General features: G+C 39.3%; 1 protein-coding gene across 3 annotated transcripts in view; it reads right to left on the reverse strand.

Annotated features, from left to right (window-relative positions):
- Positions 1–1,941: 1,941 nt before the first annotated feature.
- ccdc120a (coiled-coil domain containing 120a) overlaps positions 1,942–19,207 on the reverse strand; it is a 240,217-nt gene continuing 222,951 nt past the window's right edge. For 2 of the 3 annotated variants that reach the window (XM_028813286.2, XM_028813285.2), the window contains 4 exons: positions 18,905–18,958; positions 13,081–13,185; positions 11,585–12,604; positions 1,942–3,294 (listed from right to left, as the gene is read on the reverse strand). In XM_028813286.2, coding sequence (XP_028669119.1) covers positions 3,189–3,294; positions 11,585–12,604; positions 13,081–13,185; positions 18,905–18,958 — 1,285 coding nt within the window. In that variant the 3' untranslated portion in view covers positions 1,942–3,188. The remainder of the gene's footprint in view (positions 3,295–11,584; positions 12,605–13,080; positions 13,186–18,904; positions 18,959–19,207) is intronic. The other variant, XM_051933491.1, reaches the window with a different exon arrangement.

Here is a 19,207-nt window from a genome sequence, read left to right on the forward strand (position 1 = left end):
ATGGGGAGAACATGACAGCTGCACACAGACAATGACTGGGCCAGAAATCAAATCTGGGTGGTACAAGCTTCGAGACACACACAAGAGTTGCCAAAGCAAACTGGCATATTTCTGGGATAAAAACTGGAATACCCAATGCAGTGATATCTGCAGACATTGACCAGGAGGGTACTGATAACCGGCTCCTAGGTCTGTGAAGAAGCAGCCACTCCACCACCCCATGTCACTTATCTTACTTCAAGGCCATGTATTCCTTTTGGGGAAAAAAGCAGCTTGTACTTTCTTTGAAATGTAACATACATCCCCCACAAGATGGCAATCTAGCACCATCTCTGCCGTTTACTGGGCCCTTCAGACGGGGAAAATTAACAACTACAGCATGTTAATAAATTCTATAATTTTTCACTGAAATGAATTTAGCAGCATCCTTGCATTACTGTAATTTCAAGTCAAATATTTGCAGTGTACTTACAATACATTAATTCCCTTTCAGTGAAATGACAGAACAGTTTTACACTTAATACACCTGCTTTAATCTACAAACCTAAAACCAGATAGGTGGGCAGTTTAAAAATAAAAGGGTCTTATCCGTGCCTTCCATAGCTATAACGAACGAGAAGCTATATCTTAACGAAAGCACATATAAAACAAGTTGTTTGTTTTGGGGTTGTAAAGAAAGGAGTTTATGGGATTAATTTTCCATATCATTTACCTGTTTAGTGGATCTGGAATTCACAACTGGATCATTTTCAGTTTTCACACAAAAGCATTTTTAATTTATAATAATCTTCATTTGCCAAGAGCTAGGGTGCTTGTGTGTAACGATTGTCTGGCACAGTGAAGATGGCTTATGGGTAAGCACCATGCTGCTTATCATTCATTTGACCAGCAAGCTACTCATTTTATAAACCTGCTTTATCCGCTACATGGTCCCAAAGAGCTATTTATACTAATAGTGGGGGGCTGGAGACAGGAGCCCATCACGGCTTTGGCACTAGTTAATCACAGGGTACGTTAAAAAGGGAAGAACACAAGTGTTATATATCATATACGTGATTCTAATTAACATAAGAACCATTGTCGTCTTCTTTTTGTCCTTTGACAACACGCAAGCAATTTCAAACTGACCTTGATCATTCCAACTGTTCATAGATTAAAGCAGATGTTTCTATATTCTGCTAGCCATTATCACATATTTTTCAGTTTTATTAGGTAGAAGACGAATGTCTTGGTGTGCCCTGAAATAAATGGTCTTTTCGGTCTCTCTCACTTTCACCTCAGTAGAATAAAGGGACCTGACCTGGGATTAAGCAAAGCCACATGTGTCAGAAAGGGCAACCGTTCCAGGCACCCCCTGATCCCTGGTCTCCCAATGGGAATGTCACTAACTAACCAACCAACCACTTATGAACCTGTTTACTGTGTCAGGGTAGCTGAAGAATACGATGCTAGTAGCTGGCTGGCTGGCATGAGACAGGACCAGGCCCTGAATGGGATGGCACTCGACTGCAGAACACGCACACCTCCACGTCAGGCCAATTTACAATCTCCGACACATAAATATTAGAAGTTTTGGAATATGAGAGGAAACCACTTCAAACACAGGTAGAAGGTGCCAATACCACACTGAGAGTAGCCAGGCGGGAAATGAAACCCCAAGGCCTAGAGCTGTGAACCATTATCAGTTATTACGGAACTTGGAATTTAGCATGAAAAGTCTGCTGATTACTAGCACAGCATCAGAGAAATGAACTACGACTGGCGAAGACGTTCATTTTAGGAGTTGTAACTCTGTGGACGTAGACAGCTTGAGATCTGGCATCACAAAATTACCACCATAAAATGGATAAACTCTCATTTTGGGATATTAGAACTCATAATGTATGCAATCAGCACGTATAGAATGACATGCAGAAAATAGTAAAAGATACATTTCTCATATATGTGTTAGAGATCCTTTATTTAACAACAATCTTTTTCAACCGTTTTTTTCTTTTTTGTTTTTGCTTTTTTTCTTTACAAAATAAAAAGAGCCCAACATAGAAACACAATTACGATTCTTTATGTGTGTATATGTGTATGCATTTATTTATAAATACATAATACATATACTGTATATATGTACAGTATATGCATATAAATATTTACATATTTAAATTAACATTTTAACTAAGGCAAAGAGAGGAAAAAAAAACAAAAAAAAAAAACACGGAAACAAAGGTAAACAAACACCTCCAAAAGAGTTTTATTGATGATGTGGCCAGAACTCTATCACTCACAGTTGTGAATGCCTACTAATACATAAACCAGCTCAAGAGCATGGTGGCCGTCGTCTTCCCTGTTAAATGATATTCTCTGTTCTTAGTTGGCTGCCTGTCTCATTTCCATCTGCTCTGAACCCGCTTCATGGCTAGACATGGACTAGACACCCAAATGTCCTCCCACAACTCCCCTGCAGCTTTATTTGTCAAGTGTGTGTGTGGGTATGGGGGGTTTGGGGGGGGGGGGGTTTGGAATAAGCCAGAAGGTAGGCCTACCACTCCGTGCTGTTCCAACAGGCTAATAAATGCTAATTTGTATGCTGAAGCACACACATAAGACCTGCTTATGTTACGGAACGTGTGGGGTCCTGGCTGTCACTGGACTGGTCACTAAGCTCATCTTCTGTGTTTCTGGTAAACAGATGCCGCCAGTTGAGGGAAGACATTATTTAATAAATGCAAACGGGTGATTAACAAGTACTGTTCAAATATCTCTCCCTGACTGCTGAACCTAACAGTTATTAAAAAATATGATTGTCAAACCACAGTTTGTTTTTGGGATTCTTACTGGACAACGTTTAGGAATTATAGGAAGACTTTGCCTAGCATAATGACATCGTACACCTGCAATGGTGGCATTTTCATGCCTTAGATTTGTTACAAAGATTAAGTCAGAGATATGTTCAGAACAATAAAAAAAGTGAACAAGTTGTAAACTATGTGCCTGAGCCACTGCAGTCTAAGGGGTCATCTGGGATGACTTCTGGAATGTACAGATGATTAGCGGCAGCCGGGGGCTACAGAGACCATTCAGTGAACTTGATTGAAAAGAGCTCATTCCACTAGTTGCAAATGTTCAGCCAGACAGATGGCATCCACTGCCCCCTGGTTAGTCTTTTGAAGCATTCACAATCTCTCTGGTTTTTGTCAAACAAGTGTCCCCGGGGACGGCGTGTCTGTTGCGGGGTCCTGCAGACTGAGATCCTCTACCTGATGGTGAAAGGAGTCCCGATAGAGTGAGAGCTCCAAGTGCCTGCAGGTGAGAGACAGACAGAGAGAGACAAGTCACTAAGCAGCTGAACTGATCTGCACTGATATGTAGTAAACAGCAGATGGAGAATTATTATGGTCAATAATAATACATACATTTTATTTAAAAGCACCTTCCAAAACACCCAGGGACACTACATTAGTATAAAATATTAAAACATATCATTAAATAGTCCAATATGTATACTTAGTTAACAAAATCAACAAAAAGCAATATTAAAAACTTTTTTTAAGTTTAGATTTAAAAAGAGCAAGTGAGGCACAAATACAAAGCTCCAGAGACAGGGAGGGCTTTTAATAACTGGGTCCAATACAGTAAAAGCTCGGTCACCCCTAGTAAGCAATCTGCACAATGGAGTGGTTAGCAGCATAGAATCAGAAGAGCAAAGTGGGACATATGGGTTCAATAAGGAAAACAGGTGGGACTCACTGGACCATGAAGGGCCATTAAAACTAGCAGGAGAGGTTTATATTGGATGTGAAAAAAACAGGTAACCAATGTAATTTTTGATGTGTAGGAGTAATATGCTTCCAAGGTTTTAAATATGTAGCTACACTTGGTGCTGCATTTTAGACATACTGGAGTCTGTTTAGAAAAGACTGGAGATGATGAACGAGGTAGGAACATGAAAAGGATGGAGAGAGAAACAAAGTGAAAGCTTTAAACATCTAACAACTGAGTCCTGCCTCTTCTCTCTGGTATTCTCCTCAGGGAGGTAGAAAACATGTCATAAAATATACTTCAGATTAGTGAGGTTGATATAATATTATGGAATCCCCATTACTTATAGGGCAGTACACTCCCAGTTTCCCCTGCGTGGGGGTTTGCATGTTGTCCCCATGTCTGCGTGGGTTTCCTCCAGGTGCCCCAGATTCCAAAGACATGCAGGTTAGGTGAACTGGCGATGCTAAATTTGACTGTGTGTGTGTATGTGTGTGTGTGTGCTTGCCCGGAGATGGACTGGCACCCTGTCCAGGATTTGATAGATAGATAGATAGATAGATAGATAGATAGATAGATAGATAGATAGATAGATAGATAGATAGATAGATAGATAGATAGATAGATAGATAGATAGATAGATAGATAGATAGATAGATAGATAGATACTTTATTAATCCCAATGGGAAATTGTTCCTGCTCTGTGCCCTATGCTAGTTAGTATTAGTCTCACAGGGACAACCTGTTAAAACGGTGGTGGTGAATAGCAGCAAAACCCTGTGCAGCAAAGAAAACACCCAACAGGCACTCCTGGAAGAGTGCAAAAGATTCTGAACAAAAGACTTGACTCTGAGTGGAAACAAAATGCTAGAATTTTTGTTATCCATTAAAGAGCTCCCTAGCACCAGGTAACTGAAACTTAATAATTAATGAGCACTGTGACAGTGGAGACAGACAGACAGACAGACACATACACACATGGAGACCACCTCAGCCTACTGTGCTCCACGTGTTAAGAGAAATGCCTCTGTCTACTAGAATATCTTTCTGTAATTTTAACTATTGTATTACTGTATGACATAACAACAGCAAACAGAGTTTAGATAAGCATTGTGTTTGATGGATATACAATGTATTAAAACGCTGTGGCTATTTTGTCATATTTGCATTTTATTTATTTACTTATTTATGTATGTTTGCATTTCCAATTAGATGCTAATGTTAAATTTCTTTAGTTATCCACTTAGACGTACAGTCAGAAGGTGGATGTTGTGCAGACTCTTCTGTGCATCTGCTGGTGTTGTTAGGCAGATTTGTTGAATCGGGTGTTTTGAGTACTGAAATCTGCATCTCCTGCAGCTCTTCGTTATCAGCTTTCTTAACAACAGTCCTTTCGATGGAGTGTGACACACACTTCAAATTAAAATTTTTACAAGCATAGCTGGCAATTCTTTCAAGCTTACATTAACTACACTACACTATTATCGTAAAACTGAACAACAGAAAGAACACACTGCACCAGCGACAGATCATTCACGTGTACCACTTGTCCTTTAATGCTCTCGAATGCCTGTGTACTCTGATGCTACAGAAAGCTTTTTCCCTTGCAACAGGTCATGTTTAATTTTAGAACAGGTTATGTTTATTTTTTAAAACGTGCAATGTGCGCTCTGCACATGCCACATACATTTATACATCTAATAGGGTTTTTAGAAAACTTTTCAGCTGTCATAAACAGAAACTTGCTCTCTTTTAGACCACATTAACAAGAGCTCCTCTTATCTTTGCAGTTCAAAATCACCGTCCTTCAAGAGGCATTAGATTGCTTTAGAAATGTGACATTCAGTGAGCCATCTAATTGTTCCCACTCAGTTTTAAGCAACATTTACTCATGGTTGTCTCCAGATAATGTGGGTAGAAAATGACATATACATATAAAATGAAATACTGTATATAAAGAACATTTTTCAATATTTAAAAATAAAGTATTACTGCCTTCTTTTCACCATGGAACCACTTTTAATATATGCTTACATTCTTTTTGTTCCTTTACTTTCAATTGTTCAGTACATGCCCTAGGCTCAAACAGCGATTGAAGTTTATTCAATGAATGTTCAAACTCCAAAGTTTGAGTGATGGTTAAGGAAATGTAAAGATAAATGGCCATAACAAAGACAGAGCACTGCTGTTCCAAATGTTAAGAATTGTGATTAGAGGTTTATTATATGCTTCCATATGCTCATTTCCATCCACGTGCAATATGCAAACATTTAAAACATACTATGCATTTAAAATAATTGTATGCAGTATTCATAAGGAGAAATCCCCTTGCTGAAAATTGTCTTGAGGGTAAGACGGTATACAAAAAAGGTGTGTGTTCTTACGTCATCCATACATTTTCAGAATCCCATTAAAGCCATTTTTTGGATTATAATTTGAGCAACGTCTGTCTCAAAAACTTGGACTTGCAAAGCACAAATCTATCACCTAACACACCGTTTTTAGGATGGGAAGAAAATGGCAAACAGAAAATGGCAAACAAACAAAGAGAATGTGCAGCTGCATTGACAGTGACCAGGCTACACTTTCAAGCCAATCTATTGGAGGTGTAAACCGGTAGTACTACCTGCAACACCACCACACTGTCTTGTACATAAACCAAAATGAAAGAAAAAAAATATATATATTATATACAGTATATATATATATATATATATATATATATATATATATATATATATTTTACTAAACGAAGGTTGTATATATGCACGGATGCCAGACGCACCAAATGTGCACTGTGCCTCAGCGCCCTAGAGTCAAACCCAGCAGCTTCCCAGAATCAGTAGCTGGTGCCCAAACAACATAACATGACCTGTAAACTAAACTTGAGATAAAGCGTGCACGTCAGGTTGTATATATACACAGATGCCAGAGGCCACAAGCAAGCCATACACACTACCACCACCGCCCGAACGTGACCGCCCACACCACTGCATATAACACCTTCGTTTAGTAATGTAGCCCTCCAAGCCCAGATCGAGCAAATGACTTCTAGCTAACGACACAGCCATAGAAAAACAAAAAAGAGACCGCATGGATAAAAACAATGAATGAAGGTGCCTACAACGCGCTTCTGAAACACCAGAACCAGATGAGTCACGGCTCCAAAAAGAAACCGCTTTAGTACAAATATGTTTATTTAATTAAATGAAAACTTTCCCAGGACGCACCCACCCTCCATGATTTTTCTTCCATCCAAATATCGGAGGGAACAGAAAGTGATTGCCATTCTTGGATTTGCGATTCTTTTGAGAATGGCAGGTTTGCTGGTATATATATATTGTCACACACGTGCACATGGGAGGCAGCTAAAGAAAGGGCTTAAGTAAGGGCAGTTCCGAATCAGACCAGGATATGGTAGAGTGCAGCGACTCTTTTTCTCCCTTTCCTGCAGATCATTCACGCGAGATTCATCCTGGTCCTCTTGACGTCATTTACGGGTCCGAGCCTATGGAAGAAGACCTTGCTGGCTCCGACCCTGTGATGTCACGTCCGGGCTCGAGCCTATGGCTGATGGCCCTTGTGAGCCCGACCCCTTTGATCTCACTTCCTGTCTTCCCCTTTAAATACCTCCACCTTTTCCCTATTCCCTCAGTTCTATTTTGGACTTGGTTTTGTGCACATCAGTGCTGTTATACATTTTGCAACTTTGCAGTCAGGAGACCAATATACAGGTGGGTGCCCTAAACCTTTTTATGACTCTTATGTCTGGTTTTTGCGACAATATATACAGTCATATGTAAAAGTTTGGGAACACCTCTTAATTCTTTGGATTTTTGTTTATCATTGGCTGAGGTTTCAAAGTAGAAACTTCCTCTTAATATATGACATGCCTTATGGAAACAGTAGTATTTCAGCAGTGACATTAAGTTTATTGGATTAACAGAAAATATGCAATATGTATCATAACAAAATTAGACAGATGCATATATTTGGGCACCCCAACAGAGATATGACATCAATACTTAGTTGAGCCTCCTTTTGCAAATATAACAGCCTCTAGACGCCTCCTATAACCTTTGAGTGTCTGGATTCTGGATGGAGGTATTTTTGACCATTCTTCCATACAAAATTTCTCCAGTTCAGTTAAATCTGATGGCTGCCGAGCATGGACAGTCTGCTTCAAATCATCCCATAGATTTTTGATGATATTCAAGTCAGGGGACTGGGACGGCCATTCCAGAACTTTGTACTTCTCCCTCTACAGTAATGCCTTTGTAGATTTCGAACTGTGTTTTGGGTCATTGTCTTGTTGGAATATCCAACCCCTGCGTAACTTCAACTTTGTAACTGATGCTTGAACATTATCCTGAAGAATTTGTTGATATTGGGTTGAATTCATCCGACCCTCGACTTTAACAAGGGCCCCAAGTCCCTGAACTAGCCACACAGCCCCACAGCATGATGGAACCTCCACCAAATTTGACAGTAGGTAGCAGGTGTTTTTCTTGGAATGCGGTGGTTCTTCTTCCGCCATGCAAAGTGCTTTTTGTTATGACCAAATAACTCCATTTTTGTCTTATCAGTCCAAAGCACTTTGTTCCAAAATGAATCTGGCTTGTCTAAATGAGCATTTGCATACAACAATCGACTGTTTGTGGCATGAGTGGAGAAAGGGATTCTTTCTCATCACCCTGCCATACAGATGTTCTTTGTGCAAATTGCGCTGAATTGTAGAACGATGTGCAGATACACCTTCTGCAACAAGATGTTCTTGCAGGTCTTTGGAGGTGATCTGTGGGTTGTCTGTAACCATTCTCACAATCCTGCGCATATGCCACTCCTGTATTTTCCTTGGCCTGCCAGACCTGGGTTTAACAGCAATTGTGCCTGTGACCTTCCATTTCCTGATTACATTCCTTACAGTTGAAACTGACAGTTTAAACCTCTGAGATAGCTTTTTGTAGCCTTCCCTTAAACCATGATAGTGGACAATCTTTGTTTTCAGATCTTTTGAGAGTTGCTTTGAGGATCCCATGCTGTCACTTTTCAGAGGAGAGTCAAAGGGAAGCACAACTTGCAATTGACCTCCTTAAATACCTTTAGTCATGATTGGACACACTTGTCTATGAAGTTCAAGGCTTAACAAGCTAATCCAACCAATTTGGCGTTGCAAGTAGTCAGTATTAAGCAGTTACATACATTCAAATCAGCAAAATTACAAGCCAACCAGTTTTTCACATTTGATTTAATTTCATACAACTAAATACTGCTTCACTAAATATCTTTGTTCGGAAAACACCCCAGTACTCAGATGTTCTAAGGAAATGAAAGACATATCACCGTTATCTTTTTTGTTGAAAGTAGAGTCAATTATTATGCAGGCTGAGAGGGGTTCCCAAACTTTTTCATATGACTGTGTGTATATATGTGTGTTTTTTAGTGTGTAGTTATATTCTTGTTATGTACAAATGTCTCATTTTACAGAATTATTACAATATGTGTTGGCTCTTCTTCTATGATACCTCTCTCTTTACCTTGGCAAAAAATTTGGCTTTGCACATCCACAACTGTATATCATGGATTTTCATTACAGAGTTTATGATGATATTACTGTAAAACAATTTAAACCACTTTGAAATTTAATTCCAGATTTTGTTTTTGACATGTGTTCACACATATGGTACTGGAAATGGAGACTCAACAAGGAGCATTTGTTTGTTCATTCAGCTTCTCTCTTTTGATATTTTTTTTGTTGTTAATTTTCAATTGAGATGGATAGAGACAAATTTTAACTATTTCTTAAATAGATAAAATAAGAACAGTACCTTGTTTTTTATAACTGAAACTAATGCAATTAGTAATAGGACAGCGTCAGCTTTGATGATGACTCTTGGTAACATGCTTTGGTTACAGAAAACCGCCAAAGAAAATAAGGAAATAAACAAACAAGTAAATAACAACTTTGTCTCAGACAATGCTGTATGATTAAAATATTTTGTGAATATCTTAAAGTACCATTTTCTTTCCATACAAATTTTGTAATTCATCAAAAGCACTGGTGTCATCATTATATACAGTGGGGGAAATAAGTATTGAACGTGTCAACATTTTTTTCAGTAAATATATTCCAATGAAGCTATTCACATAACATTCTCACCAGACATTGGTATTAACTCAAGAAATCAACAAATATAAAGAATTCACAGCATTAAAGGCCATAAATTAAGGTATGTGTAATAAAGTAAAATATTAGAGGGAAAAAGTATTGAACACACTAATTTATTACTTAGTGGAGAAGCATTTGTTTTTAATGACAGCTTCAGATGTTTCCTGTAAGAAGAAACCAATCGCCTGCAGTGTTCAGGTATGATTTTGACCCATTCTTTTAAAGTGATCGTCTTTACATCTTGAAGATTCCAGGGGACCCCTTGTGACCCCTGATCTTTAGTTCCTTCCACAAATATTCAATTTGATTTAAGTCAGGTGATTGACTGGGCCATTCTAAAAACTTGATTATCTTTCTCTGAAACCAATGGAGAGTTTCTCACGTCTCATCCTCATTGTCTTGGTGGATGGCAGCAGATTAATTTCAAGAATGTCTTGGTACATGGCCCAATTCATCGTTCCTTCAATTATATGAAGTCTGCCAGTACCATGAGATGAAAAACAGCCCCACGCCATGACGCTTCCACCTCTAGCCTTCACTGTTGGCATAGTGTTTTTTAGGTGATGTGCAGTGCCATTTCTCCTTCAAACAAGCAGATAAACTGACAGCCGAAAACTTTGGTCTTGTTTGACCAGATTACATTTTCCCAGTATTTCATAGGCTTGTTCAAATGTTCTGTAGCAAACCTTAAATGAGTTTCAACATGCCTTTTCTTCAGTAATGGAGTCTTCCAGGGTGAGTGTGCATATAGTGGCCACACTGGTGGAGTGCAATACCTGTTCTCTGTAATACTTGTACCTGCTGCCTCCAAGTCTTTCTGCAGCTCTTTCGAAGTGGTCCTTGGCTCTTGGGCTACTCTTCTGACTATCCTTCTGACTCTGTGGCCGGTTGATGGTGAAGCGATGCTCCTTCCACTAATGAATAATGGCACCAATGGTGTTTACTGGAAGATTCAGAAGTTTTGAAATACATCTGTAATCAATTCCACTGATATGGCTCGTAACAATCAGGTTTCAAAAGTCTTGGGAGAGCTCTTTGCTTTCGCCCATCATTAGATGTTTCTTGTGGGACACCTTGGTAGCAACACACCTTTTTATAGCACATCAATATGTACTAACCCACTTGATATCAATTTGCACAGATAGGAGGTGAAATTACTTTCTAACTTATGAATTTCAGATGGTTCCTTGCCTTGGTCGACTGCTTTTTCTTAACATGTTAAATACATTTCCCCTGTGTCATTCCACTTTATTACATAAACCTTTATTCATGGCCTTTAATGGTGTGAATTCTTTATATGTGTGGATTTCTTGAGTTGAGACCAATGTCTGGTGAGAATTTCATGTGAATAGCCTCATTATATTTAGGCATCCCCCCAATACTGCTGGAAGTTGCTGCATATGGATTAAGACACAACTGTTTTGTATGAAACTTCTACCTACTTGTGAAAAACTCCAAACATCAGACATACTGTACTTTAGGTTTAACCCTTCAAAATACTGACCATACACTTACCTGCTCCCTCTATCTGTACTGTACAGGTTACCTACCTACTCGCCCATAAAAGATGCAGTGATTTGGTCATTTTATTTTTTCTAGCCTCTCTAAGCATATCCTATAAAAATACTCACATAAATTTGTGTTTGTTTTAGACATACCAACCTGCCATGGAGTGGGTGTCCATGAAAAGTGACTGACTGAGAGAGCTGAGGGCTGCGACAGTATTGTTCAGGCGGACACTGGTATTGCTGTGCTGGACCCTGCGGCTGATGTGGTGCTCTTCGCTGGGGCATATCAGGCCCTCGAATACTCCTGCTCTGTGCAGCAGCATGCCCAAGTGCATTTCTTATATACCAGTCCCTTAGCCCTTCCAATGCCAAGGCTTTGTGAAGGTTACGACTGCATTCATCTGGTGGTGGAAAACCACGGCGAGGAACTTCAGGGACCTGCGGAGATGACTGGGAAAATTCTGATAAAAGAAGGGCATCCTGCTGGCTGTGCTGGTACTGCTGTACTGGAATGAAAGGTCCACAAGACTTGGTCCGAGTCACCTTGACTCTTCGACTTTCTTTGCTTCGAATCATGGGGCTACAGCTGCCAAGGCCAAAGCTATTCAAATTAGAACCAAAATGTGGGTTTGTGGGGGAAGGAGTAAACTCATGCTGAGCCAAACGACTATAGTGACATCCGTTAAACTGGGAAGGTGTGGGTGATCCCGGCTGGACATCCAGCCATGAGCGAGCACACTGCTGCTGCTGCTGATGCTGCTGCTGCTGTTGTTGTTGTTGTTGCTGCTGCATCTGCTTCTCCAACACATAGTCTAAGAGGATTTCATTGTACGTGGCCCTTCCTCCAACTGAGGCCCTCACCCTGCCCTGTTCAGGGTGGCTATTGCCATTATACCGTTCAGGACTCCGATAAGGTTGTCGCAGCTTGCCATCTGTCAAGGTTTCAGAACTCTTGAATGGTCCTCGTGTGCCCATTCCCTTGCCAATCAGACCTGGTTTTCCAGCCTCTGGAAAAGAAGAGCGGTCAAGCAGTGCTTCAGAGCTGTTGCTACGACGTGTGCGGGCTGAGTAAGGGCAACCTGCTCTCTCAAAAGACTCCAGAGTTGGTGAAATTTCCTCCTTGGAAGAATCGGGCATATCTGTCCACTGCCTTAAAGGACCCTGGACGTCAGCCCTAAGAGAAAAAGTGGCAGAAAGTGAGACCACAATCAGAGGTTTATGTCGATGAGAACACTGCGAAAACAACCACAATTACTGTATGTCTTGCATTTAAAAGGGCTTGATCTGCAAAAGATTAAGTTTTATTGATAAAATAGCAGTTTCTGAAAATTGCATTTAAAATGATGTGTGCCGAGAACCAAAATTTTAATCAATAATATCAGAATCACAGAATTGTTTTGCTAGAAATAAAGATAAATTCATCAAAGTAGCACATGCTAGAAAGAAAGCTGTTGTATTCCCAAGACACCACATTAACTCCAGCACCAATATTCTTATCATTTTTAATACAAGAAGATGCAACTGCAAAATAACTTGCTGTCACCTTTCATCTTGTAACAGAGAATGCACACTTATATCAGGAAACTGGAAAACAGAGAGGACAGAGGACGACGTTTCAAATCAAGTACCATGAAAAGGTGCGTTTCTTACCTTATCTGCTTACTATTCTGTGCTGCCATCCGTGGTAGCTGAGGTGTAGCCGGAACACTTCTGCCCTCCATATTAGAAGCACTTCGAGGAAGACTGCGAGTTGGACTGTAGGTTAATGGAATGGAAAACAAAACATTAGATTGTTGTATTTGCCTTTTCATAGTGATCTCTTGTACAATTTCTGTGTTTTAAATTTACCTATGCTACCAATTTTTTTACTTTATACAAATGATTCTATTAAAGATGCAATTCTCCGGTTTCTTTCTACATTGAGAGGTATGGTTGGTAGACTGGTGAGAGGTGTGTCAGCTTTCACCAGTTTCTCTGCGCTAATCACATTCTATTCCTTTCAGATTAATTTCCTTCCCTTATCCCTTAGTTCATTCCCACAGAAACTGCAACAGCCAAGGAAATTCTTCAAAGAGAATACACAAGATGTGAGGTGCATCATAGCTGCAATGCCCACCTTTCAGCAAATGTTCCTGGACCAGGTAAGTAAAAAGATTTTCTGCTATTTTACTTTTGTCTCAGATGCCTGTGGAGGAAGATGACTATGGCTAGAAATCAGGCATTATAACCCAGGGTGGGCCAAAAGGGGCTTAAGGTAAGGTTAAAGTTGTAATTTGCCACAGTTTTGGCAATAATGGAAATGTAAAAAAAAGGCACACCACAGCACCAGTGACGCCAATGAAATCTCACCAAATTAAATCGTCCCAGCATGAAAACACTAGCTTACACCCTAATCTCAACAAGATGCTCAATCCATACTGCGGCCACTTCTGGTACATCAAGTTAGGTGTACCCGTGCTGCATCTTCAGGCAGGCCAAGAGCCTACCAGCCCACAGCATGGGCATTCTAGAAAGCCAAGTGTTTATCTACAATGGATGGTCACTTAGCCAATTGCTGCACCAGAGTCAATATTTGTATTAATCTTAAAAGGATATTTACCACATACAGCATAAAGAAATCCAGATTTAAGAATGTGCAATAATTCACAAAATATGTACTTGCTAAGGCTTAGGAAGGATCTTCATTTTTCAAAAGGAAAAAGCAACTTGAGTTTGTTGTTTCAGGCTCTTTGGAAAGTATGGGTGACATACTGTTTATAGCATGATGTAAATCATACAGCTTTGTGTTTAATTTTTGTACAATTTTTTTTTCCCCTAAGAATGTTGTTCTCATTTCAATATGTCAAGTGTTTTACTCCAGCTTGATTAACATCTACTATAGAATAAAACGCTAAGGTGTGCATGTGTGATTCCAGTCCCTCTGAGCAATCTGATTAGTCTTTTGGTGATGGAATCGAAATGGGAAGAGCGATTGTGGGACATATGAGGTGGCACACAGAGAGTCGTGTTCAAAGACGAGAAGTATAAAAATGGACAGGAGGTGAACCAGGCACCTCAAAAAGAGGGACTGACAAGCAGGCTGTATGGGAATGCGCTCAAGAGAGGGAGCGGCAGGCAAGAGAGGTTCAGACACACGAGGATACCAAGGAAAGGCACTGAAGGCGCACATAGGGCAAGAGATATCAAATATTTAAAAATGTAATCTATTATCTGTCATCAACAGGTAACATAACAAGTAAAACAATAAACAAATAATTGTAAACAAGCAAGACTCTGCATTCTGGGGCTGCATGTTAGGTCATAGGTCATAAGACAAACACTACTCTTCACAGGTCAACGCAACTTGGACCAAACTCCAGTCTGGTTCATTGTCAGTTGGGAGTCTGCACAACATTTCTTTCAGATACTTGCTTTCTTCCCACATCTGAAAGATGCACATTTCATTATTAGATGACCTGGTGATTCTAAAGTGGCCTAGTGAGAGATGAGTGTGTGAGAACACATGAACGTGTGCAGGGATAAACTGCTGATGTGTCAAGGCTTGGTTCATACCTTTTGGTTAACGCGGTCAGGATAGTCTCCTGTACCCAACCAACCTCATTTGGGTAAAGCACAGTTTGAAAAAGGGGTGTATGGTAATCTGACATCCTTGTCGACATCACAAAGTTTCAATCGCAATATATTTATTAATGTCTGAATTGCTTCAACAGACAATTCAGTATACATTTTTGTGAAAGACACGCTTTAAAAACTGCAAGCACAATTCAAATCAATAAACATGCACAAAACAGAATGTGCTGCAACATCAAAAAGAAAAAAAAAATCTTGGCCCAAACTTGAAGAACCCACAATAATAACTTGATACGCATCCCAAAGAACAGACACGTTATTAGTCAGCAGGAAGAATTTCACCAGTAATGATGACTTTGCTACACAAATTCCCTAACAAGTCAAGTAGCATGTAGAGGGGAAAATATGGAGGGGTTATCAGCATGTGAACAACAACAATTAGTGTACGGATGTCTGTTTTTTTACCCTCAATTAATCTCCAAGGATCTGATGTATAGTGTTTCGCTTGTACTTGACTTTTATGTGTTGGCATCTCAGTGGTTGTCGGGGAGGACCTTTAAAACTCCAATTTTAAGACATTAATGGTGTTAAAAATTCCAAGACGATTATTACTCTTTATTGCCACTCTCTGTGGGGAACCGACACATGCTTTGGAATAATGTTTACCATGAACAAGTTCTACATTATATTGTAAAGATAACGTTTCTTTGTACTTTGGAGCATTGTTACGCTGTAAAATGAAATAAAAACTCACTGCTGCAATATGCTTCATAGCACTAGTAGGCATAGCATTGTAGACCTTTTCTCTCTAACTTGTTACTTATCGACTATTCCATTGATAAATCTTTAAACCCATTCCAATACCACATAAGGAAATGCCTTATCAAACCAAGCTCTTACTAAATGTTGATTTGTTTTAGCCACACATACAGATTTTGTGAAATTATAGAAGCTTTGGATTTTCTTTTTAATTTACCGTCAACTTCCATCACATTTTCCATGATGTGATACGTGTATTAGCTTGTGAATCTTGCATTCCTTTCTTAATGGATGCTTCCTTACTGCAGCACATCCCTTTCTGTTCTGATGTCAAGACAGGCTAGCACAGTGATGATAGATGAACAATGACAACAGTGTTTTGAGGTATTGTTTACCATTTTAAAGAATGCTTTTCTGCTATCCTCTTACTTTCAGTTATTACTCACTGTTGTTACACATCTTGATGGGCCTTTCTCACATGTATTTGTTAATTACATATGATGTCTGCTAATAATGCTCTGGATGACACACCTTAAAAATTGAACACAATAAGCTGTTGCAGTGTTTTCTAAGAAGTCTTTCATAAAGATATTACAATGGTATATCAAAAAGTAAAGGCAATTTGAAAATTAACCACTAAGGATAGAAGTTGTCACAATCTAAGATGTTTGTGATGGCTTATGGATATTTTGAACATGCACAGCGCAATGCTCTCTGTTATTAGTCTAGTTGAAGCCAAGGTCAAATTATGAAGTGAAACCTGCTGAAATTCTCCCAAGGATGTTGGCTTAGTACACAAGTGAAAACAGCATGATTAAAAGAAAAAGTTTATCAATGATTAGAAAGGTTTAAAGCGGGAAGAACAAGTGCAACCAATGAAGCCTGATCTGTAGACCATCACACACATGTCCATATGGACGTGGAGAATCCCTATATCAGAGACCAACAGATTATGTTTCCCACTGTTGCTGCACATTTGGATATCAGTTATGGATCTGTGCATGCCATATTGCGTAATGACTTGGGGTACTGTAAGATTTGTACAAGATGGATACCCCAACAGTGCACTGATCTGAACAAGCCAACATCCTTTAGTGAATTTCAGCAGGTTTCACTCCATCTGTCCAAAGAAATCTTACTAGGATGCACTGCTCAAAAAATGATGCAATCCTGCTTATTCATTTGATCCTGGCTTCAAGTAGACGAACAGCAGAGCGCTGTGCTGTGCATGTTCAAACTACCCATAAGTCTTTGCAAACATGTTGTTTTGCCTCAGCTTCTATCCATTGCAGTTACCTCATCATTTTCACATTGCCCTTATTTTTCGATTTACCCTCGTATTGTACATAATGAACTTTATACATTTCAGGATCACAGGAGTGTCAGAGCCTATCCTAGCAGCATTGGGCACAAGGCAGAAACCTTCCCAGGACATGACACCGGTTTACTGCAGGGTCCCATCTGCATATAGACCTACACTTGCACTGGGCCAGTCTGGAGTAGCCAATCAACCTAACTAATATTGATAAATGATAAAGCTGTGGAATACTGTGCCTGAAACACTGTAAACCAGAGATTACAATGCAGGCAGGTTGGTGAACTTAATATCTCTTGTCTATGCCATTGTACTTGTTAATACATTTCTGTGTAACTTATTCTGATGCCCACTATACTTGTATCCACTTCTTCATCCATCTATCTATCTTTTTTATAGTAGCTCACACATAAGAAAGGCTTAAGACCTGGGAAAAAGTTCTGACATGGTGACCTCTCTCTGTTATCTTTAACTTAGCAACATTTAACCAATTAAACCAATACATCGCAGCTTAATATATCACTTTAAAAATGACAGCAAAATGTTTCTTAAACTGTGATGAGGGTTAGACAGTAGAGTAAGCCTTTTTGTTTTTTGAAACTAGGGGGCTTTGTCCCCCTGCTTGCTTTGCTCGCCAACCTCCCCCCCGGCTTGCGCTATGTGCTAGCCACCTCACGTCTCTGCCACTTGCATATGTGGATTTCACTTTCACCAAACAACAAATCTTTTAATTCTCTCGGATACGCCTCTTCATTGGGAAGAAACACTACTTTTCCCTGATGGCAACACGAATTAGACGATCTACAAGTCTCCGACTTAAAGTTTAAATCCGAACAATATATTTGATCTCTTTTTACTGTTCTGTTAATTTCACCAAGTAATAATTTCCATTTGTTTGCACTAATGCAATCTTTACTATCCTTTTTTGAGACTTTCAAATTTTCGTACTTCCATTATCTCTAACCTGCTCTGCATGTGTTATTGATAGGTGGTTTATAAAATAAATTAATGGATGAATGGACAATCGGTATAACACTGGTCAGTGCCATTACAGTATATTAACTGCTTGTTAGCCTAACAACCAAATGGCATGTCATCTATGTAGATTACATCAAGTACTCCTAAAATTAATGAAATGCTTGTATCTAGAAGATGACAACTTGCTGTCAACTGGCTGTTGAACATTGTTGTTAAATTGGACAATTGCCTTTATGACAAACAACTAAACATTTCAGTATATATTGTGAATATTTTTAAAACACAGCTGTCTGAACTCTGAAAAGACCAACACTTTTGAAAGTTATAGTTTTGCTCCCATGTGCTCCCTTCTCCATCCAACTGTATGAACACATCTCTCACCAAAAATATAATAATAGTGCAACAGAAAATCTGATAATATGCAGGGTTGTTTCCTGTCCACTGAAATTTACATTTAAATTGTACAAGCAGCTAGCACTGATAGCTATAAATTAATGCTGCAGATGCCTAGTTGCATTTGGAAACATTCATCTTCTGCCATATTTCATGGTTATTAATTATGGTAAAATTGTATTTAATCAACTCTTGCCAAAATTGTATTTAATCAACTCTTGCCAAATGAGCATCTGTACTTTGATTTCAATAAAATTCTTGCCACTAGGAACTCAAGACTTCAACACACTATGGGTGATCAGACGACAACAGAAACAACCCTTCCATATCTTTGATTTGTGACACCAAGTTGTATCTTTTAATTGGCGACACCCTCCACCAAATCCATTCACCCTTTGTGGACTTAAACATGCTCAGCAGTGGAAACCAAATCTCAACTGGTGTGTCTGTTTGCTGTACCGGTACAGATGAGAGTACATCACTTCTCTGAGGCTCCACAAGCTACGATGGCGCCTAAAGAATGGAAATATAACACACACACACACACATGCTACAGCTTCACTTTGTAAAACAAAAGAACAAATGTCAAAGAAGAAACTTTCATCTTTAATATCATCTACACAAGCCATGTGGCAGGCATAAAATGGAAAGGATCAGGACTTAAATCAGCAAAGTTAAATTAGGATGGGCAACTGAAAATGGGTCATTACAGCAGGGGTTTCAGCAATGGTCCTCACTGCAGGCTCTCTCTGTTTGCTTTGG

This window comes from Erpetoichthys calabaricus, chromosome 11, assembly GCF_900747795.2.
Source record: "Erpetoichthys calabaricus chromosome 11, fErpCal1.3, whole genome shotgun sequence".
Lineage (NCBI taxonomy): Eukaryota > Metazoa > Chordata > Cladistia > Polypteriformes > Polypteridae > Erpetoichthys > Erpetoichthys calabaricus.